The sequence below is a fragment of the Protopterus annectens genome, chromosome 7.part0 (genome assembly GCF_019279795.1).
Source record: "Protopterus annectens isolate FY-2018-M chromosome 7.part0, PAN1.0, whole genome shotgun sequence".
Taxonomy (NCBI): Eukaryota; Metazoa; Chordata; order Ceratodontiformes; family Protopteridae; genus Protopterus; species Protopterus annectens.
In genome coordinates, this window is record NC_056739.1 from 878056299 (window position 1) to 878080680 (window position 24382).

General features: G+C 45.7%; 1 protein-coding gene across 2 annotated transcripts in view; it reads left to right on the forward strand.

Annotated features, from left to right (window-relative positions):
• Nucleotides 1-24382, forward strand: part of ARIH1 (ariadne RBR E3 ubiquitin protein ligase 1) — a 2944219-nt gene that overhangs the window by 1918893 nt on the left and 1000944 nt on the right. For both annotated transcript variants that reach the window (XM_044077451.1, XM_044077453.1), the window contains exon 9: nt 24293-24364. In XM_044077451.1, the coding sequence (XP_043933386.1) occupies nt 24293-24364 (72 nt within the window). The remainder of the gene's footprint in view (nt 1-24292; nt 24365-24382) is intronic.

Here is a 24382-nt window from a genome sequence, read left to right on the forward strand (position 1 = left end):
GAAGATTTAAAACATCTGTTGGTTTCCCCTATACCACAATTTCGGAGACATTTTCCATCCAAAACACATTTTATCAGAAAACACTCACTGCCTGCTACCACTGCTAGGCCTATTAAAAGCTCAAGGAAGCCACCCACTCCTACCAGAGCCACCCCATCTACCAGCCAGAGGCTGCCCTTTCAAAACTGGGCAGGTAGTGTGTGACTACCTGCCAACCTTGGAACCTCCACCAACTCCCTCTTTCTCATTACATCTGTTTCACTGTCTCCAAATGTGGTGAGTTATCACTTCAGACAAGTGGGCTCTTTCTGCAATAGAAAATGGGTACTCCATGACCTGGCTCATTCTACCAAAGAGAAATGGAATTCCACAGTCCCCAAAAGAACAACTTGCCCCTCTTAACAACCAGTGCTAGACAACCTTATGTCTCAAGGCACCATTCAAACAGTACCACTGTCTGCAGTGGGAATAGGCTTCTACTCCAGGATTTTCCTGGCTCCAAGAAAAGATGGTCCTTGGAGACCAATTCTGGACCTCTCACTTCTCAACCTCTTCCTTCAGGATGCTTACTTTGCCAACTCTATTTCCACTACTTCTCCCTGAAGGGTTCATGGCCACCTTGAAGATCCAAGGATGCCTACCTTCACTTCCTTGAGGTTATCTGTGGGCTCTTCTCACTTTCAGTTCTCTGCCTTGCATTTTGGGCTTTCCACTGCACCCAGAGTCTTCACCAAATGTCTGGCACCAGTTATTGCCTTCTGCAGAACAAAAGAAATCCATATATTCTTTTGTTTGGACGACCTGCTTTTTCAGGCAGACTGCAAACAGACCCTCCTACAACACTTACAAGTTACCGTTGCACTCCTATAGTCCCTGGGGTTTCAGATGAATTTACCAAAATCCCAACTGGAACCTACACAAGACATAGTCTTCTTGGGATGCAGGATCCAAACAGACATCATGAAAGCCTACCTCCCACCTCAAAAGGTGGAAAGCTTAACACATTACTTACTTTTGGTTCACACCAAAGAAATTACCACAAGGCAGTACCTCAGGCTCTTGGGCTATATGGTGTCCACTATACCCATACTACCTTTAGCAAGACTCCACATGAGGAAGCTGCAGTGGTACCTCGGGTCAGTTTGGATGCAGCATTCCCATCCCCTCGAGTGCAAGGTACCCTTCCTGACCTGCCTCAAACAGGAGATACATTGGTGGCTGAATCAGGTGAACCTCAACCCTAATCTTCCTCTCTAACCGCCTCAATCAAAGCAGACCATGAACACAGATACCTCAGACTTTGGCTGGGAAGCAAATCTGGGGCACCTGAAAGTGCAGGGATTGTGGCCAGTACCACACAGGAAAGAGCACATCAGTATCCGAGAAATTAGGGCACTATTAATGGCCCTGCGGGCTTTCTAAACTAAACGTCAGCCAGGACCCTTGAAGCTTTTTACAGACAATACCACAGTGCTGTGGTATCTCAACAAGCAAGGGGGGACCAAATCTTATTTACTTTGCATACTAGCTTTCCTGGTGTGGGAACTGGCCCACCTCCCAGGGAGTGACTTTAAAAGCGGTATACATACCCTCCCAACAAAATTCTCAGGCAAACTCCCTCAGCAGATCCATGACGAAAGCACACAAATGGATGCTACACAGGGATGTCGTCCTGGACCTGGTCCACCGATGGGGTACACCTCAAATAAACCTGTTTGCCTCCTCCATCAACAGGCAACTTCCCCCCTTCTTCACCAGACTAGCAGAACCACAGGCTGTGGCAATAGATACCTTTTCATTTACTTGGAAGGGGATGTTTCTCTATGCACCCCCCCTTCCCCCTTGTTCAAAAGGTCCTGCTGAAGATACAGCAGGACAGACCAAAAATCTTGCTGGTGGCTTCCTATTTGCTAAGACAGCATTGGTTTCCCCTCCTCTTGCAACTATCCAAGGACAATCACCACAAGTTGCCACTCAGAGTGGACCTTCTCACACAGCACAGGGGAACCCAAATCCACCCACAGTGGCAATCTCTTCACCTTGCTGTGTGGGTGATAAGATTCTGATCCCTTTCAGACACCTTTACAATGAGGATGTGCTCACTGTCCTGCAGGAGACCAGGAAATCATACCTATCCACGTGGAAAAGATTCTCCATATGGTGTCGCAGATGGCATTTGGACCCATTACAAAGCAAGATTCCTCTAGTACTGTCTTACTTGTGTGAACTATTGCAGTCAGGGTTACCATTCTCATCCTTTAAGACCCATTTGTTTGCTGATGTTCGTGTTTCACTGTTGCAGTCATTACTCTTGGGTTATCCTGCTGGCAGGCTACCCTCAGTCGGCCAGAATTCCAAAGTCTAGGTCCGGCGTCGGTTGCTGTCGCGTCTTCCCTGACGTCAGTGCGCCAGGGGTATAAAAAATGCATCCGATGCCATTTTCTTCAGTCTTTCTTGCCGCGCAGTGCCCGAAGCAAAAGCAGTTCGCAAGTGCCGGTCGGCCGACTCCTGAGATATTCAAATCCGAATTTCAAAACCGAAGTCTTCATTAAAGCTAAGTACCCGTTGAAACTTTTTCTTGCTCCAGACCGATGTCAGAAAAAGTTAACAATTGTATTTCTTGTGGGAAGCAAATACCTCATAAGGATTTTCACTCTTACTGTATTCCTTGCCTAGGCCCTGATCACAACGTTGCTAGCTGTCGGTTTTGTGCTAGATTTAACCAACGTACTATTAAGCGTCGGTTCGATTTTGCATTTCATTACTTTGGCCGAAGATTTAATTATATAATGCCGTCGGACCAGCCGACAGCCGGAGTTTACAAAAAATGCAAGGACAAGAAAAAGGGTAGGCATCTGAGGTCCAAAACCGACGACGAGGCCTCTGCTAGGCCAGTCGCTGGTTCTCAGTGTGGTGCTTTTGCAGCCCCTGGCACCCGCTACCTTAGAGCTAGAGGCCACTTCCGACTCCCACGTGGAGCCGACTGGGCCTCTGGATACTCAAGGTATTGGACACTCAGAAATCATTCCCTCAGATGGGTCTGGAGTCGCTGAGCAGGCATCAGCCTCTGAGGGTGTCTTCAGACCTACACAACTATATATTAAGCCATCTTCAGCTTCAAAGACTAAAGCAGCTCTAAAGACAAAGAAACAAGTACAGCATTCTCCTGCTCAGACTTCTATGCCTAAAAAACAGATGCTCAAAATGGCCGAAGACCTAATTATTTTGATCAGGGGCTCCCATCCCCCTCCTGATAAGAGGCCTAGGCAAGAGACAGAGTGTGATTCTTCTGATCAGGTTTCTATTTCCTCCAATTCCTCTTCTGAACAGGATTACTCCATGCTTCCCTATGAGGATTCTGATGCTGAAGAATCCATTCCTTCAGCTTCTCCTCCTGAGGATTATTCTTTTGGGGAAACCCTGCATACCATGAGGGAGCATTTCCAATGGGAGAGGCAAGATTATTCTGAATCTAAGAAAAGGCTCAGGGACTTTCTGCTACTTCCTCAGCACAGACCCCTTGCTATTCCACCTGTTCTAGACGTTGTAGATGATGTATTTTCAGAGCCCGGCCTGTCCCCTGACTCTTTACCCCTTGCACCTGCTAAGCCAGACAGATACTACAGGGTCCCGGATTCTCATAAATTCCTATATAAAAACCCCGCTGCTGACCCAGAAACTATATCTCAGGGTCCCAAAGGGGTCAAAGCTTCCACTGCAAAAAACCCTGTCCCCTCTGATAGGGATTCTAGGGCTCTAGACAGATGGGGGGAAAAAAGTCTACACTTCTGCTACCCTGGCTGTAAGGGCTTTAAATTGTCAGTTTCATATGCTTAAATATCAGCAGTATTTAATGTCACTGCTTAAACAGAAATTGTTGACAAATACTGAATGTTCAGAGAACAAGGAATTGCAGGATTTATTGCATGCAGCTGAACAAGTGGGAAAGCATACTTTGCAATGTGGTTATGATTCACTGGAGGCCTCTTGCAGGGCCGCTGTTACAGGTTCTGTTAGTTAAAGGAACAGAATCTGCCTGATCATGTTAAAGCAAAATTATTAGATGCACCATTACAGCATGATACTTTGTTTGGTATTAAAGCAGAAGAGGTGTTGAAAAAATGGAGGATAAAGCAAAATCCATGCAGTCAGTCAAGGATTTCTTACAGGTACAGCCACCCAGGTTTAGCAGGAACTGGCCTTCTAAAAATTGGTCCTTTCCAGTGTCAGACAGGCCACAAAGTGGCAGATACAGGCATCCCAGAGGCAGATCTCAGCCCCAAGGCTCATACAGGCCTAAACAATGGGGTGCTCCTACCTCCAAAAGCGGAGAAGACAAATCACAGCCTTACAGGAAACAGTCCCAATGACTTTCCTCTACCAGATCCAAGCACTTTTCTTTTGGCAGCCCCCTTAGGGGGAAGACTAGCACTTTTTTCATCAAATTGGCAAATGGTTACCCAAGACAAATGGGTCCTGAACAAGCAAGGCTACAGGTTCCATTTTCACACTCTACCAAGATCAAAAGGTATGCCAGACCTGCCACACAATCAATGGGCAGAGGCACAAAAACAAATTACAGCCCTCATGGACATGAGGGCCATTCAGCAAGTACCACAACAAGAGCAGAGGCAAGGATTTTACTCCAGACTTTTCCTAGTACCCAGAAAAGACAAAACCTGGAGACCAATACTGGACCTGTCTATACTAAAGACGTTTCTGGAAGTTCCAAAATTCAAGATGTTGACTCTACAGCAGCTACTGCCCATGCTGGGCAAGAAGGCTTGGCTCGTAACTTTGGATCTAAAAGAGGCATACCTGCATGTTCCAGTCATACAATCTTGCAGAAGATACCTCAGATTCATAGCTGGCTCAATGCATTACCAATTCTCTGCACTGCCCTTTGGCTTATCTACTGTGCCCAGGGTCCTTCACAAAATGCCTGGCACCAGTAATTGCGTTTTGCAGACAAAAAGGAATTCAAATATACCCTTACTTGGACGACTGCCTAATTCAAGCAGAGAACAAAGATATTCTTCTACAGCATCTGGCGTTTGTAAAAAGATTACTAATTGGCCTAGGGTACACAGTAAACGAAAAGAAATCAAAACTAGTGCCCTCTCAAGAGATAATATTCCTGTGTGCAAGCTTAAATACAACTGCCCAGATGGCTTATCTCATGCCAGACAAACAAAAGCAACTGACTACTTACTTCAAGAAATTGGCAACAAAAACCCACTTATCTGCAAGGAAAATCCTGCAGGCCTTGGGTTTCATGGCATCATGCATTCTACTAATTCCATATGCCAGACTGCATATGAGGAAACTACAATGGTATCTAAAAAGTGTTTGGACTCAGCATTGCCACAGCCTGGAGACAATAATTGCACGCATTCCCTGCCTGCAACAGGAGTTTCGATGGTGGGCAGAAGCCTGTCACCACAAGAAGGATCTGCCATTCAGTCTACCCACAGCCAGACAGACACTGACAACGGATGCATCAGATTATGTCTGGGGGGCCCATATGGCAGGAAAATGTATTCAGGGCACATGGCCTGCAAACCAGATGCATCTTCACATCAGTCAAAAAGAGATGCTAGCTGTTCAAAATGCCCTGACAGCTTTCAAGGACCTGCTTCATCCAGGACAGTTACTGATAAAGACAGACAACACTACCGTCATGTGGTACATAAACAAGCAGGGAGGTACACATTCCTACCCCCTCTGCAGACAAGCAATAACCTTATGGGACACAGCATTGGCTTTTCAAGTTCACCTGCAAGCACAATTCCTGCCAGAAAAAACAAATACTCTGGCAGACGAACTAAGCAGAAACCTCATGGATCCCCACAAATGGAAACTGGATCCACAAGTCTTCAGCATGATAATAAGGAAATGGGGATGCCCAGACATAGATCTATTTGCCTCCCCTCAAAACTGCCAATTGCAGAGATTTTGCACAAGGATTTATCACAAGCAAGCATGGAAAGTGGACGCCCTATCCTTCAGCTGGAAAAAATCTAACGGTATATGCCTTTCCTCCACTGCCTCTCCTTCCCAGGGTACTCCTAAAGGTCAGACAAGAGAGGCCAAAAATGATACTAATTGCACCAGACTGGCCACGCCAGCACTGGTACCCAATCCTAAAGAGCTTGTCTCAAGGTCCAGCATGGATATTGCCTCAAACTTCTCACTTGCTGACCCAACAAAACAGTCAGATCCTGCACAGCCAACTCAGGACCTTAAATCTGGCAGCATGGCGGATAATGTAGCCATTCAGAACACTCCTCTTTCAAAAGCTGTTTTGGATGTTATCTTGGAGGCCAGGACGCCCAGTACCAGAAAATCTTATGCCGAGAAATGGAAGGGATTCTGTGCTTGGAACCATGAACAAGGCATTGACACGTGTGTACCAAATATCCCTCAGATTTTACAATACCTAACTGAGATGCTGGACAAAGGCCTTTCTTTCTCATCAATTAAGATTCATGCCTCTGCCATATTAGCCCATTACAATACGGAACCACCTATCTTTTCTCATCCTTTAATAAGGCAGTACCTCAGAGGGGCCAAAAACATTAGGCCTCCACGGAGAGCACCAATTCCGGCCTGGGACCTCAATTATGTTTTGGAAAACTCACACTGCCTCCTTTCGAGCCAGCTTCAACAGCAAATATAAAATTCTTATCCTGGAAAACAGCTCTGCTCCTAGCAATAACCTCTGCAAGGCAAGTCTCGGAGTTACAAGCACTCATGGCTGTGGAACCTTTCATCATTTTTCATCCAGACATGGTTTCTCTGAGGACAAACCCTACATTTATGCCTAAGGTGGTGTCCAGTGTGGCCCTCAACCAAACCATTCACTTGCCTACCTTTTATCCAAATCTACAGAGCAAGGGTGAGAAAATTATGCATTCTTTGGACATACACAGGCAGCTACGCTTCTACTTGGGCAGAACTAAAGCTTTCAGAAAGACTGAGCAACTTTGTGTCATATGCTGCGGGATCACAAGAAAAGGCTATCTCAAAACAGACTGTTTCTAAATGGATAGGCCATTGCATCCGTTTCTGCTATTCTCAACATGGCAAATCAGTGCCTAAGGGCATTAGGCCTCATTCCACCAGAGCAGCAGCCACTTCAGCAGCCTTCCTCAGAGGAGTACCATCCAAAGATATCTTAGAGGCTGCAACCTGGAGTTCAGTGCACACCTTCACAAAGCACTACCACTTGCCTATTTACTCTAAGTCCAGAGCAGGCTTTTCCATTGCAGTCCTGCAGGGCCTCATAGCCTCTCCTAATCCTTTTTAGCCCAGCCACCCATCCTCAGCTTTGGGATTCAACCCAAGAGTAATGACTGCAACGGTGAAACACGATGAACATAGTACAGTTGTGTACCTACCATAAATGTAGATGTTCGAGTGTATTCACTGTTGCAGTCCAGGTTACCCACCCACCATCCCCCTTTTCTTTGCTGGGTCTATCTGCATTTCTCTATTCTATACAACCTATTTGGTTTATTTGCTTGTAGATGACGGAAATGCTATTTTTGTGCATGCATTTTTATTGGTATATTTTTTCAGCCTACCAGTTTGGGCACCTGATATCTGGGGCAAGAAAAACTGAAGAAAATGGCGTCAGCTGCATCTTTTATACCCCTGGCGCACTGACGTCAGGGAAGAGGCAACAGCAACCGATGCCGGACCTAGACTTTGGAATTCTGGCCGACTGAGGGTAGCCTGCCAGCAGGATAACCCAAGAGTAATGACTGCAACAGTGAATATACTCTAACATCTACATTTATGGTAGGTACACAACTGTACTTTTCTGCATGTCTTCCTTTGGATCCCCCCTTAGCTTCCAGACTACCTGCAAAGCTGTTCCTTAAGAGGGTACTTCACCTCAGGCAACCAAGGAAGTCCTCTCCCCCTCCATGAGACCTGAACTATGTTTTAGAGAAGCTCACACTACCCCCATTCGAGCCAGCTGCCAAAGCTTTCCTAAAACATTGCACAAGGAAGACTGTCCTCCTTGTGGCCTTGACCTCAGCTAGAAGTGTGTCAGAATTGCAAGCCCTCATGGCTATTCCACCCTTCCTTGTATTCCACACAGACAGAGGGTAACTCTTAGAACTAACCCTTCCTTCATGTCCAATGTGGTTATTGACCTTTCTTTAAACCAAGCTGTCCACCTACCCACCTTTTTCCCCAAGCCACAGGGAGACTGTGAGAGAGTACTTCATTCCCTGGATGTGCACAGACAACTTGGATTTTATCTGCACAAAACCAGGTCCAGCAAACAGGCTGGCCAACTGTTTATCTCCTTCCACCTCCGGGCCCTAGGAAAAGCAGTATCTAAAACAATTTCAACATGGATTTCCAAAGCTTGTTACCTTTTGCTACAAACACCACAAGAAATCCCTGCAATGTACTATCAAAGCACACTCAACTAGGGCAATGGCCTCTTCTGGGGCTTTCTTTAGGGGTTTGGACACTTCCACTATACTTGAAGCAGCCACTTGGTCTTCCCTGCATACCTTCACCAAACATTACAAGTTAGATCACATTACTAGGGCCAGAGCTGGATTTACCAGAGCCTATCCTCCATGGATTCCTGGAGAATTCTACTAGGCCAACTCCCCCTTCCTCACAGTGAGCTTTGGCACTCACCCATATGTGCAGAATACTGCAACATGTGAATAGAAGGACATGGAAAATTTCTTTAAACTCTTATCATAACCATAGATGTCCTCCTCTTCCATGTTGCAGTATTCTTCCCAGCCCACCTACCCCTCCTGTTAAATGACAATTCCCTTTTTGGATGGCACAGGACTGGCATTGCCCTTATAAGGACTCGTTCTGACTGGGGGCAGTCTGTTCTGAGGTCTGGTGTATCCGATGTCACTTTTATGGCCCATGCTGTGCTAGCCATGTCAGACGTCCCACACACACCATACAGTGACTGAAATCTTTTGTATACTGGCTGGACGTTAGGGTAGCAAGAGGAGAAAACCTATATGTACAGAATGCTGCAACATGGAAGAGAAGGACATCTATGGTTATGGTAAGATTTTACACAACTCTTTATCTTTGAAGTCACTAATTGATGACATAAATTTGAGTTTGACTTCATGTCCTTCAAAAAATGCATGCTAAAACAAATCCTATTCTAGTAATTATCTAATTTTATCAGAGCAGTATTTAAAATCTGTTGTAATTTTTGTGCCTTTGTCTCTCCATTGATGCTCTTCATGTTTCACTGTTGCAGTCATTACATTTGGGTTATCTGCTTGCAGGTAGCCCTCAGTTGTCCTGATTAACAAAGTCTTGGGTCCTACGTCGGTTGCTGTCACTTCTTCCGTGACGTTAGGTCATCAAGGGTATAAAACATGCAGCCGATGTCATTACACCAGTCTTTCTTGCCGTGCTGTACCCGAAGCAGAAGCAGTTCGCAAGTGCCGGTCGGCCGACTGCTGAAATTTTCATTTTTGTGTTTCAGAACCGAAGTCTTCAACTAAAAGCTAAGTACTCCGTAGGGGAAACTTTTTCTTGCTCTAAACCGATGTCAGTAAAAGTAAATAATTGCATTTCTTGTGGAAAGCAAATACCTCATAAAGATTTTCATTTGTATTGTATTCCTTGCCTAGGCCCTGACCACGACGTACCTCGTTGTCGGTTTTGTGCCTTATTTAAACCAAGAACTATCCGTCGTCGGTATATTTGCGCTTATAAATTTTTTGGTGCTCAATTCAATTATCCTGATATGTCTTCGGTAAGCCATCTGACTACCGACATTCTGAAGAAACGCAAAGATAAAGACAGAGACAAGGCTGCCCAGTTCGCCGGTACTCAGTGAGGCGCTTTCGCAGCCCCTGATACCCGCTACTTCAGATTCGCAGGCCTCTACTGAGACCCATTCGGAGTCAGGTATGCCGTGAGATGCTTCAACTGTGGAACCTGCAGATGTCTCTACCTTGGATGGGTCCGGAGCCGCTGTGCCGGCACCGGCTTTTGAGGGTGCATTCAGGCCTACTGACTTGCATATTAAACTAGCGCCATCTTCTTCAAGGCTTAAAACTCGAACCATGCCTAGAAAACCGGTGCCCAGACCGCATGGTCACGCCTCTATGCCTAAAGAACAAATTATAAGAATGACTGAAGACTTTATTACTTTAATCAGGGGAAGCCAGCTTTCCCCCTCTAAGAGACCTAGGACTGAGTTTGCTTATGGTACTTCTGGCCAGGATTCTGAAATTTGTTACCTCTGATGACCAGGATTTACCCTTATCTACCTATGAGGATTGTGATGCTGAGGATTCTATTCCCTCTGCTCCCCCCCCCCCCCTCCAGAGGATTTCTGTTTTGTTGAAACCTTGCATACTCTCAGGGAGCTTTTTCATTGGGGAAGTCAGGATTTCTCTGATTCTAAAAAGAGGCTTAGGGATTTCTTACTCCTGCCCCAGCACAGGCTTTAGCTATACCTCCTGTACTGGACATTGTTGATGATGCCTTTTCAGATTCTAGCGTGGCCATTGACTCTCTACCTCCTGCTTCCAGAAAACCTGATAGATATTACAGGGTTCCTGACTCTCACAAGTTCGTTTTCAAAAATCCAACTGCGGATCCTGAAACCATTTCACAGGGACCCAAGGGCATTAAAGTTACTACTGCCAAAAATCCTACCCCCTCTGATAGAGACTCCAGGGCGCTGGATAGATAGGGTATGAAGGTATACACTTCTACAGCTTTGGCTATTAGGGCCTTGAATTGCCAGTTTCATATGTTAAAGTATCAGCTGCGTATTATTGGATTGCTTAAACAGAAAATGATGTTGACTCCTGATTGTGCTGAAAATAAGGATTTACAGGATTTTATGCATTCTGCTGAACAAACTGGTAAACATACATTGCAATGTGGTTTTGATTCACTAGAGGCATCTTACAGGGCTGCAGTTACTGGGTCTGTACTTAGAAGGCATGCTTGGCTTAAGGAGCAATCCTTGCCAGATCATGTTAAAGTGAAATTACTGGATGCTACCTTAAATCAGGGCCACCTGTTTGGCAACAAGGCAGAAGAAGTTCTTAAAATGATGGAGGAAAAAGCTAAATCTATGCAAACTGTTGAAGAATTTTTACAAGTACAAGCTCCAAGATTTAGTTGGCATTGGCCTTCTAAGAATTGGTCCTTTCCTGCCTCTTCCAGACCCTCTCAGTCCAAACCCAGATCCAGCAGAGCACCCAGGCTTCAGTCCCAGGGGACGCACAGGACTAAGCAGTGGGGGGCCTCCACTTTCAAATTTGGGAGTAATAAAACTCACCCCTATGGTAAACTGTCTCAATGACTTCTTTTTAAAACTTCCAAGTACTTCTCAACTGACTGCCCCTTTGGGGGGAAAGATTGCACTTCATGCAAAGAACTGGGGACTCATTACCCAGGACAAATGGGTTTTAATTAGTGTCCCAAGGATTCAGATTTCACTTCCACACGTCACCAGTTCCAAGCGGTTGGCCAGATCTACCTCCAAAGCAATGGTCAGAGGCCCAAAAGCAAGTACTCTCTCTCTCAAGCATAGGGGGCTATTCAGCTGGTACCAGAAGAGAAAAAGGGACAAGGTTTCTACTCGAGATTTTTCCTGGTACCCAGAAAAGACAATTAATGGCATCCTATCCTGGACCTGCCTACTCTAAACACCTTTTTGGTGATTCCAAAATTCAAGATGCTGACTCTTCACCAGTTGCTTCCTATGCTTAGCAAAGATGCCTGGTTGGCAACACTAAATTTAAAGGAAGCATACCTGCACATCCCAATCAGGGAATCTTGCAGAAGATACCTATGCTTCAAAGCAGGCTACACGCACTATCAGTTCTCTGCACTGCCCTTTGCTTATCTACTGTGCCCAGGGTACTCACAAAGTACCTAGCTCCAGTCATTGCATTTTGAAGGCAAAGAAATATTCAAATATACCAATACCTGGATTGTCTAATTCAGGCAGAAAACCAGGGCATACTTTTGAATCATCTGGCTTTTGTACAGTGTGTGCTAACTTGTCTGGGGTACACCATAAATGAAAAGAAATCACACCTGGTACCCTGTCAACAAATTATATTCCTGGGAGCAAGTTTGAATACAACTTCCCAGATGGCTTTCCTCATGCCAGAGAAACAAATTCACTTGACAACCTACTTCAAACAAGTGGTCACAAAAACCCTGCTATCTGCAAGGCAAATACTACAAGCCTTGAGGTTCATGGCCTCCTGCTTTCTTCTGATTCCATATGCAGGACTGCATATGAGGAAACTACAGTGGTATCTAAAAAGCCTATGGTGTCAACATTCTCATGATCTAGAAGCAGTGATTCCTGTCGTTCCTTGTCTACGCCTAGATCTCCTTTGGTGGGCAGAGGCCTGCCACCAAAACAAGGGACTACCATTCACACTACCTCCTGCCGCCCAAACCCTAACAACAGACGCATCAGACTATGCTTGGGGGGGGGGGCACTTGGCAGGGAAGTACATTCAGGGCAAATGGAACCCAAATCAAATGCACCTTCACGTCAATCATAAAGAAATGTTAGCTGTACAGAATGCTCTGACAGCCTTCAAGGACCACATTCTTCCAGGACAATTAATGGTAAAGACGGACAACACCACTGTTATGTGGTACATAAACAAGCAGGGGGATACACATTCTTACCCCTCTGCAGACTAGGCATGGCATTGTGGAACACAGCCTTGAGCTACCAAGGACATTTACAAGCTCAATTCCTGCCAGGAAAACTAAATACACTGGCAGATGGACTAAGCAGAAGCCTCATGGACCCACATGAGTGGAAACTGGACCCAAGGATTTTCAACATGTTGACAAGAAAATGGGGGGAGCCCAGATATAGACCGTTTTGCCTTCCCCCAGAACTATCAGTTGGAAAAATTTTGTGCAAGGACTCCCCACAGACAAGCTTGGAAAGTGGATGCTCTGTCCTTCAGCTGGAAAAACCTATCAGTTTATGCCTTTCCTCCTCTGCTCTCCAAAGTACTTCTAAAGATCAAACAAAAGAAACCAACAATGATTTTGTTTGCACCAGCCTGGCCACGCCAACACTGGTGTACCCCCTCCTGTGCACTGTGTCACTATTGGCCCCATGGCACATGCCTCAGACTCCTACCCTGCTGTCTCAGCAGGAGAACGAGATTCTGCAACCTCAGCTTCAAACACTGAACCTAGCAGCCTGGCTAATTACCTAAGCTCTCCTTTACCATCCCTCAGTAAACCAGTGATGGATGTCATTTTAGAGGCAAGGAGGCCTAGTACTAGAAAATCTTATGCTGAAAAATGGAAAATATTCTGTGCCTGGAACCAAATCTCAAGGGATGAGCACAGCAGTGCCCAATTTACTTCAGATTTTGCAGTACCTAATTGAGATGCTTCACAAGGGCCTGTCTTTTTCCTCAGTAAAAATTCACACCTCAGCCATTTCAGCTCATTATAACACAGAACCCCTCCCCTCTTCTCTCTTCCACTGCTCAAGCAGTTGCTCAGAGGGGCCAACAAATGTAAGACCACCCAGGAGAGCTCCAACTCCAGCCTGGGACCTTAACTTTGTATTGGAGAAACTCACCCTTCCTCCTTTCGAGCCAGCTGCTACTGCAGATTTAAAATTCCTTTCTTGGAAAACAGCTTCCCTTTTAGCCATCACTTCAGCAAGAAGGGTATCTGAATTACAGGCCCTTATGGTAGTGGAGCCTTTCATCATCTTTCATGCAGACAGGGTGTCCCTCAGGACCAATCCCTCTTTCATGCCAAAGGTGGTATCCAGTGTGGCATTTAATCTGTCCATTCATTTGCCTACCTTCTTTTCTAATACACAGAACAAAGGGAAACGGATACTGCACTCCTTAGATGTGCACAGACAACTTAGATTCTACTTGGACAGGTCTAAGCCTCAAAGGAAATCCGAACAATTGCTGGTGGCATTTGCTGCAGGGACAGAGCGGAAGGCTATTTCAAAGCAAGCTGTCTCCAAATGGTTAGGTCATTGCATTCACTTCTGTTATAAGCACCATGGAAACCTATCCCACAGGGGATCAGATCCCACTCAACCAGGGCTGCATCTACCTCTACAGCCTTTTTCAGAGGTGTACCTACCAGGGACATCCTAGAAGCTGTTACCTGGAATTCTGTACATACGTTCACCAAGCATTACCATTTGCCAATTTTCTCTAAATCCAGAGCTGGCTTTGCCCCTGCAGTTTTGCAGGGTCTTATAGCTGGTCCTAATGCTATCTAAATTCCTCCTTCCATCCTTAGCTTTGGGAATCTACCCAAATGTAATGACTGCAACAGTGAAATACACTCGAACATCTACATTTATGGTAAGTGTACACAACTGTGCTTTGTGTACACTTACCATAAATGTAGATGTTCGAGTGTATTCACTCTTGCAGTCCTGGTTACCCTCCCTCCAGCCCCCTGACTTCGTTTGGCTATACCTCTTCTCTCCTTTTCAATGCTTAAAAGCTTTTTGGTGTATTTGCTTTTTTGTTTGTGGTATAACCTTGTATATTTATAGATTTAATTGCTTCCCATTAGTGGGGCACCTGACATCTGGGGCAAGAAAAACTGATGCAATGACGTCGGGCTGCATGTTTTATACGCCTGACGACCTGGCGTCACAGAAGGAGACAGCAACCGACACAGGACCCAAGACTTTATCAGGCTGACTGAGGGCTACCTGCAATCAGATAACCCAAATGTAATGACTGCAACAGTGAATACACTCGAACATCTACATGGTAAGTGTACACAACTGTACTTTTTAGGCTTTATCCATATATTTTCAGCCAAGAGGTTGAGATATATGCAGTAACTCTTAATTTTAAAGGAAAACTTTCGACTGTTGTAGCCATTGTGCGATCTCTCACTCACTTTACGCTGTCATTCGTGTAAGCATGCATTCATTCGCACATGCAGGGACAAACATAAACACACACACACTTTATTTTTTTAAGTATCTGTTTAATTTTACATTTGCCAAAATGCAAAAGCACTGTTTAGCAAGCATAAATAATGACAGTCATTAGCTTTCTTACAGTTAGAGCTCCATGGCAGCTTTATATGCTACTGTGAAGTGGCAGGCTGTTTTTTCATTGGAGGGTAGCTGCACATTAACACCCTGATGCAGAAAGTTTGTTCTCCAGTCAGAGTGACGATGTACAGGTCGCCCATTCTCTAATGTAAATGAGCTTCCATTGGTCTCAAAATTGTGGTCTGAAATACATTAACTTATAAGTGTTCACTATATTTTTTTTAGGATTGTTTACAGAAAGAAAAAAAAATGATCACCAAAATATTTTTCTCTATTTATATTTAATGTGGTTGTATTGAACTTTTATCTGTTGGTTATAGTCTGCCCACTGGTTTGTAATTGGTCATAAGAAATAAGAATTGTTACAAACTTTTTTATGGAGGGGGAGGTTCCCCCTGAAGTTCAGTGATGTCTCTGGAGGGAGACTTTGGCAGCTCCAGGTCCCACAGCATTAAGTGATGACGATGTGTTTCTTTAACTTTGATAAAATTTGTTAATGGTAATTTTCTGGTCATTTATACTTAAAAAGTGAATTATAGATACAGCTGACTCTCAGTTAACTGGAATTCAAGCAACCGGCAAAAAATTTTTCGAACAAATACAGTACAATTTTCATGTATTGCACTTTCTGTATCCCCCCCAGCACAGACATACCTTACATTTCTAGAGTTTTAAAAAGGAAGATGGGAATAAATTCCCTCTCTTCCCAACCTGAGAACAAGTCAAACCAAACAAATAGTATAGGGTACAGTATTAGTCAGGCCTATTTTAAATAGTAACTCTCAAGCAGCCAGAAACTACAGATGTTATGTGGTCCTATCTCGCCTACATTCCGTACTCATGGGTTCCCGACTCGGCCAAACTTTCGAGCACAAAGTCTCTAATTGGCTGGGCTAACCCGGTATCCCAGGGTGCACCTTGCCCTAGCCCCAGATCTCGTTTGCCGCTCGTAGAGTTAGGACACGGTCTCGCTTGGCTCTGGCTAAGTACCATTTTAAATACCTTTAAAATACTTTTAGTATTTTAGCAGTCTCCCTTTGTCAAAAGCTATTTTCATAGCTACTTTTCGTGCTTGATTAGTTGTTGTGTGAGGTTGAGAGTTAGTTGTTTGTGGTATCCCTACTGTTTTGCAGGCTAGGCCTGTTTAAGTTAGAGGATCTAGTCCTCTCCTGTGTCCTTCTGGTTGTGTTTTGCTGTTGTGTTAGTGGTTAACAATTGTTTTAGGAAGCGTTTAAGTTAGAGTTTCCTTGTCCTGTCAAGTGTTTGCCCGCCGCCCCCCTTTAGTGTTTGATTCTGTCGGTTGTGTGTGGCGCGCTTGCTTGCCAAATCGAAAGAATTGAAGGAACATAAACCCTCTGGGTTTAAGAAGTGTACTAAATGTGGCCGTAAAATGTCCATCACAGATGAGCACTCTATCTGTGTGTATTGTCTTGGTGCTATTCATTTGCAGGAGTCCTGCAGTTTCTGTCATGTGTTTAGCCCTAGGGTACTGCAGGAACGTAAAAACAAACTGATTTTGAAGGGTCTGATCAAGCCCTCCTTTGAAGAGGCCTTGGAGTCGTCCCCACCTTCTAGTACCAAGTCTAAGCCTCCTAAGGCCAAGAGAAGATCTCCGTCTCCGTCTGCTTCTTCGGAGCCATTGGAGAAGATTTGTAAATTGGATACTTCCTCCTCGGCTCCTCCGCCTCTGGGCCGAAGGAGAAGGTCTCGGACATGGACACTACATCCTCCTTGGCTCCATTGCCCTCGGGGCCGAAGGAGAAGGACTCGGATATGGATACTACCTCCTCGGCTCCATTGTCCTCGGGGCCGCAGGAGGTATCTGTTGTACTGGGGTCGACCTCGGCTCCGATGTTATTGGAACCTCTTCGGAGCAGGTCACCCAGTGTCAGGCATGAGTCTCCAGTCGGGCGATCTAGATCTCCCTCTATTTCTTCCAAATCCTCTAGGCTGTCTGATTTGGATGTGGATAGGGTGGTTCAGAGGCTCCTACAGTCGCCGGTGTTAGCAAAATTGTTTTCGGCTCCAACCCTGTCTGCCCTGGAGCCGGTTCCCATGCTTGTTTCGATGGTTCCTCCTCCGTACACCCATGGGTCGTCAGAGCCAGAGGGCCCCACGCAGAGTGATGTTCTGGTGTAGGGTCCGATATCTTCGGCGAGTCTATCTGAGCCGGCTTCGGCTCCTATCAGGTCAGCTCCGTCCTCTGGTTTCGGCACTTGCGTTTCCTCAGTCGGACCCGAGGTTGATGCCTCGGGACTTCTGTCGGTTGCGAGGCTCCCTCTCGGTGCTTCGGCTCGGGGAATCTCGACTCCGATCGTGGTCTCGGAGACTGGTCAGTCCTCGGATCCGGGGGGACCAGCCTTCGAAGCCATGAGGAGTGCCCTGGCCAGGTCATCAGGTACATCACCTGGTTCGGTCACTCCGTCCCCTTACACCCGGCTAGAGCCTCTGATGCCCCCCTCTCCATGGACGGCGGACCCCGAAGGTCTGGGGATACACTCTTGAGTGGTCCGCTACTTTCTGAGGGCCCCTCAGAGACTGTGCCTGAGGAGCCTCCCAGTAAGAAGTCGTGCAAGAGGAAGCACATAGACTCCCAGGATGAGTCACTCACTTCCGATACCGACCTCGAGGAATCATAGGGGTCCCCCAAGTCGTCCTCCGATGATGTCTCTTTCTCCAACATCCTGGAGATTTTGAGATAGAGAGGCGACTGGCCCTCCAAGACCAGCTCTGAGGAGGAGCCGGTATTCCTCAAGGCCTTCGGAGTTCAACCCTCTGCCTCCTGGGTGTCTCCACCCTTCGACGAACTCCTAGATTTGATTTGTCGAAGGGTGTGGGAGAACCCTGATTCCGTGAAACCGGTGCCCAGACGTCCAAACAAGTTCTTGTCTGCTCCCCTGGGCAAAGAGTTTCTTCCTAAAGGGGTTTCGGTAGATGCCTTCGTGGTGGCGGCAGCCACTCAGCAGCAAGTTGCAGAGGCTTCTTCTTCAGTCCACCCTCCTAACAAGGAGTCCAGGAGTATGGACCGGTATGGGAAGCGTACCCTGTCTTCGGCGACCTTCACCTTGCGGTCGTTGAATTACCTCTGTCATTTCACTGGGCTCCAAAGAGATGTCCTGAAGGAGCTAGGAGATACTCTGACGGGTAACATGCCTGAGGCGGTAGCGCAGACTGTTAACGCCCAGTTGTCCACCCTAGGGTCCATTGTTAACTCATCCATGAGGCTCATATCTTATGCAGCCGAAGGGGTGAGTAGGGCAGCTAGCTCAGGCGTAGCTCTCAGAAGGCAAGCCTGGATGCGCCTGTGTCATTTTGCGGAGGCCTTTAAGTCTTCCTTCACTGACGCTCCTTTTGATGGGTCCTCTCTCTTCGGACCCAAAGTGAAAGACACTCTCACCAGATGCGAACAGGAGGGAAAGACCCTATCTGCCGTAGGGGCCCGTTTTTCTCTCCCGTCTAGGCCTTATCCCAAGGCTCAGAGAGGGGGAAAAATGTGGTTCAAAAAGTCTCAGAGGTCCTTTCCCACGGCTCAAGGTGAGTCCCCCTCCAGAGGCAGAGGAGGGGGGGGGTTATTCTGGAAGATGCCATCCTAGAGGCAGAGGGGGCCCCTGCAACTCGGGAGACCGTGATTCCTTTCGCGGCTTTTCCTTCCTGCGTTCCTGAGATGTTGCCCGACTGTGCTATTCCGGAGCCAGTCGGGGGCCGAATCTCGTTGCATCCGGAAGCCTGGGAGAGCATCACCCAGGATCGTTGGGTGCTTCGAATAGTTACCGGAGGTTACACTATTCCCTTTGCGTCGACACCCCTTCTAGGCAGAAGGATCCCGGACGTCCCACCCAGTCAACGGGATCGAGCAGCACTAGAAGTGGCAAAGCTGCTAGAAAAAGGAGTCATCCAACCAGTCCCCTCAGACCATGTCTGATCAGGAACTTACTCACGACTCTTTTTGGTGCCGCAAAGAACAGGGGACCTGAGACCCATTCTGGATCTCAGTCGACTCAATCGCTACGTTCTGAAGTCCAAGTTCCGAATGGTCACACTTCAGTCCATTTTTCCACTGCTGGAGAAAGGAGTATGGATGTGCTCCATCGATCTCAAGGGTGCCTACTACCACATCAAAATGGAAAAGGCATCCAGGAATCATTTACGCTTCCAGCTAGGAGCCAGTCACTTCTAGTTTCGTGCCCTGCCCTTTGGTCTCACCACAGCCCCCAGGGTGTTTACCAAGTGCTTGGCAGTGGTTACGGCTCACCTGAGACGTCTGGGATTCCAGGTGTTTCCGTATCTGGACGACTGGCTTCTCGCCGCCCCCACCAGGCATCTGCTCATTCAAGGCAGGGAGACGACCATCTCACTTTGCCAACGTTTACGGATTACTTTGAACTGGGAAAAGTCTGCCTTGCAGCCCTCACAGCGTGTTGTGTTTATAGGTGCAGAGCTAGACTCTATTCAAATGCACACCTTCCTGCCACAGGACAGGATAAGGGTGTTGCAGTCTCAGATCCACGCACTGTTGTCCCTCAGAAAAGTTCAGGCCATGTTAGTTCTTCAGCTCTTGGGATCCATGGCCTCCACCATCATGCTGGTACCCCTGGCCAGGTTACACATGCGGATCCTACAGTGGCTCCTGTTGGTTCAGTGGTCCTTTCAAAACCTTCCTCTTTCCCACTTGATACTTCTCACGGAGCGATGCAAACAGGACCTCCTCTGGTGGCTACGCTCCTCCAATCGGACAGAGGAAGGAGTTTGGTTCCGATGTCTCCAGTGGCCACGGTGACCACGGACGCCTCCCAGATGGGGGGGGGGGCATTATCTAGGCAGGACGGTCCAAGGCACCTGGCAAGACCACAAGGTACACTTGCACATCAATGTTCTGGAGATGAGAGCGGTGTTTCTGGCGTTGCGAGCACTCCAGGACTTTCTACCTCTGGGAACGATTGCAGTTCACTCGGACAACATGTCCGTGGTGTGGTACCTGAACAAGCAGGGGGGAACCAAATCTTACCCCCTCTGCAGAGAGGCCATGCGAGTGTGGCAGTGGGCAGTTTCTTCCCAACGGTTTCTAGTGGCAACGCACATTCCGGGGAGGTCCATCGTGATAACAGACAGGCTAAGCAGAGCTATTCTGATGCCTCACGAGTGGTTCCTGAACAACCGAGTGGCGGTTCAGATCTTCAAAAAGTGGTCAGCCTTGCTGCGATCTCTTCGCCGGCCCCCTCAATGCCAAATGCAGCAGGTACTTCACTCTGATCCCCCCACAGGGGGAATCGCCCAGGGATGCTCTAGCTCATGATTGGCCCCCCGGTCTGGTCTACGCTTTCCCTCAGTTTCCAGGAGTGATACAGAAAGCCATATCCGTGGGAAGCAGGATGATTCTTCTTGCTCCACACTGGCCTTGACAAGTATGGTTCCCCTTTCTTCAACGGTACGAGCTGGACGGTCCGTGGACTCTGGACCCAGTGCCGGACCTCCTGATTTATGTGTCAGGACAACTTCATCCATCCCTGCGAACCCTCAGGTTGACAGCCTGGCTGCTCCAGTTCCATCCTTAGTCAGGCTACATTTCTTTTCTCCTGAAGTGGTGCACATCTTGTCTTCTTCTCATAAGTCGTCCACCAGGAAGATTTATTCCAGCAAATGGAGGAGATTCTCCATTTGGGCTCAGGCCCAAGGGTTGGATCCCTTCACAGCCCCTATTCCGTCGGTCTTGGATTTTTTAGCCATGTTGTTCCGTCAGGGCTCTGCGCCCGCTACCATTAAAGTACAGTTGGCCGCAATTTCCAATTTTCAAACATCCTATGAGCCCTCTCTTATGGGCCACAAGCTCTGTAAAGCTTTTCTAAAAGGCGCTTGGTTACTTCGTCCCCCAGTTTCTGAGCCTGTACTGCCATGGGACCTGAACCTTGTGCTACAAGCTATTACGTCACCACCCTTTGAACCGGCTGCCACTTGCGACTTAAAATTCTTATCTTGGAAGACTGCTTTTCTGATAGCCATTACATCGGCCAGGAGGGTATCAGAACTTCAAGCCTTGTCCATTAAACTTCCATATTTGGTCTTTCACAAGGACAGTCTCTCTCTCAGGCTTAACCCGTCTTTTCTCCCGAAGGTGTCATCCCCGGTCAATCTTAATCAATCTATTGAGCTACCAGTGTTTTTTCCGAACTTTTCCAGTAAAGCAGAGTTCAGGTTGCATCAGTTGGATGTGCACAGACAACTGAGATTTTATCTATGTAGGACGAAGCAAGTTAGGAAATCTGATCAGTTGTTTGTGTCCTTTTCAGAGAACAGAGCAGGTAGTCCTATTTCCAAGTGCACTGTTTCTAAATGGATCAGAGACTGTATTTCATTCATTTACTCGTCAGCAGACAGAACTTTACCCTTTCCCGTCAAGGCTCATTCTACCAGGGCTATGTCTACGTTAGTAGCTTTCCATGCTAGACTTTCCTTGGATGATATTTGTGCTGCAGCAACTTGGGCTTCTCCCAACACTTTTATTACTCATTAAAAGCTGGACGTGGCTTCTAGGGGACGGGCTTCCTTTGGTTCCACGGTTCTCAGGAGTATCTTCTTATGAGCCTCCCAGGATAGAGGTGCTGGGGACGCTGTCCCGTGAGTAAGGAATGTAGGCGAGATAGGACCACATAACATCAGTTAGTTATGTACTCACCATAATGATCGATGTATGTGGTCCATCTCGCCTACATTCCTACGTACCCTCCCACTTGCCCCCTTCCTAGAGGAATTGGAAGAAGTTTTGGCTCCGTGGACCCTTCAAGGTCAGTGATTTGTTCCCCTATCTGGCTGGATTTTCTTCCAGTGTTTGAGTATGGGTTATGAATGTTATGATTGCAAACAAGATTCAGGGCTAGGGCGAGGTGCACCCTGGGATACCGAGTTATCCCAACCAATTAGAGACTTCGTGCTAGAAAGTTTGGCCGAGTCTGAGCCGATTCACGGCTCCGAACCCGTGAGTAAGGAATGTAGGCGAGATGAACCACATACATCGATCGTTATGGTGAGTACATAACTAACTGTTATCCAGCGTCTAGCAATCCCCGTGGGTGCCGGTTAACTGAGAGTTTACTGTATTTCCTTGTTTAGATAAGTTAGTGATGTGCACATTTGATTTTCTAAAGTTATAACCTTATGTAAACAGGTATGGGCCCCTTGCTTAGGTTCTAAAGTTACAAGGTATTTTCTGCTGCCAATAATGTTTTCGGATATTAACTGTAAGACTTGGGATGATTTCTTTCTTTTCTGTAAGACTCACTTTCTCGACGTAACTTGCAGAAGAGGATTAGTTATTAATGCCACAAAAAAAATAAATAAATAAAAGCTTTCAATCTATGCTTAAGGTATGAGAAAGAAATGGTCCAGTACTAATTAAGAAATGCTGATTAGTTATCTGTATAAAATTCTCTTAAATGGAGAAATAATCCAGGTGAAATTTTTGGAGAAATGTAAAGAATGTTTTGAAATTCAGATGGGTCCCAGTGGCTGAAATACTTAGACATAGTCATGTTTCTTTATATAATTACTCAGTGCAGTTGAAAATATTTGGTGTACATATTTCTCTAATTAGATTGCATTTGATAAGTTTTGATTATGAACCAAAGTGTTGGCATCATGGGAAATTGTTCATGTTTCCTTTGCTTGAAAAGAAAAGACTTGCAATTGATCCAGAAAGTTTGCTGTTTTTGTAAAGAAATGTAAGAAAAATATGTCAAAATGTGTACCTTTGGCTGCAGTGATGCTTAAATTATTGTTCAAGTTGGAATGTATGTTATTTGCCATCTTTTTCAAGATATGCCTGACATAGAAGCTGTTTTAGAATACAGTGAATGGAGTGAATAAGGGAGGAAGCTGGAGTTTATATGGGAGAATTGTAATGCAGGAATGGAAGAACATTTATGAAGACTTTATAAGGGTTTTTCCCCTCATAGTGGAGAGGATGATGGGAACATTTTGCCATGTGTAATGTATACAATACATTGTACCTTTGGTTCAAAAAGAACTAAAAATGAGGAAAGGAAGACGTAAAAGATGAGGATGTGGTAATAAAGGAATACCCAGGTAGTTCAGAGCCAAGAGTCTGCACTGATTTGAAATGTGCACTGTCAAATGAGCATTTTTGGATGCAGTTGTCCAGAAACAAAACTGTTCTTTAAACGTTTCTTTTTCTCCAATCAGAGCCATATAATTCTGTACCATCATTTTTGTTTTGTGTATTGCTCTTCTAGCCGCTTATTTATTTATTTTTTTATTGAGTGGGGGGGTAAACTGTGCCTGTACAGCATGATATGTATAATACACTTCATGTTCCTTCTTGTGTACTGACAGCCCTGTAGTACTTAACACAGATGAACTAGAATGTGCTGTTTGACATTTTGCCATGCTGTCTTCCAGAAGTGCAAAACCCACTAGTAATCTTACCACTTAGAAAAATAAACTGCAATGATTCTGAACATGGAAACAATTTGTTGTGAAACTTGTTTGCTCTCCTTATGTATATTTAACTTCAAAATTGCTGTACCTCAAAGAAGGGTGAATATCCTGCCGTACCTCAAAGAAAGGTGAATACTCCTCGTTACTGCTGCTTTGAGCTTGGTGTACATCCCTTCATTCATATATGCAATTCTGGAGGTTGCAGTTATCGTCCTACTTTCAACAGACACCCACTTTTTATGGTAGCATTCGTTACTACAAGAATGTGTGCAGTCCTTACAACATTGATTGAACAAGTTTAAATATGGGTGTATGCTATTAATACTTTGTTTAGTAAGCCCACTGTGATGTCATAAGTAAAAATTGTAGTATTTATATAATCTTAACGGAAACTTGATTTCATTTTTGCGCTCCAAAAAATACTATATAGACTGTTGGATATTTTTACTTTGACGTTTTACACATAAACGATTGCCCTCAGTGTGGGGATTGTCCTTTGTGTATATTGATGTATGTTTGATTTTAAAACTTGCAGATTGCCACACCACAAATTTAGTGTTTCTTTTATCAGTGTTCTATTTTGCACTGTATTATAACCTTAAGTGCTGTGTTCCTTTTCAGACCTCTAAAAAGATGACGATCCATGTATTTCAGAAGTGCAGTAATTGGAATCCATTGTATTTATTAACTGCTTGGATTTAATTAATATAATGAATTGGTCATTATTAAGAGATGCCTAATGTTTTCTTGCCTTTTATTCCATAGTGGTTGAAAAAGTGGATTAAAAAATGTGATGATGATAGCGAAACTTCAAATTGGATTGCAGCGAACACTAAGGTCAGTGGCCACATTCAT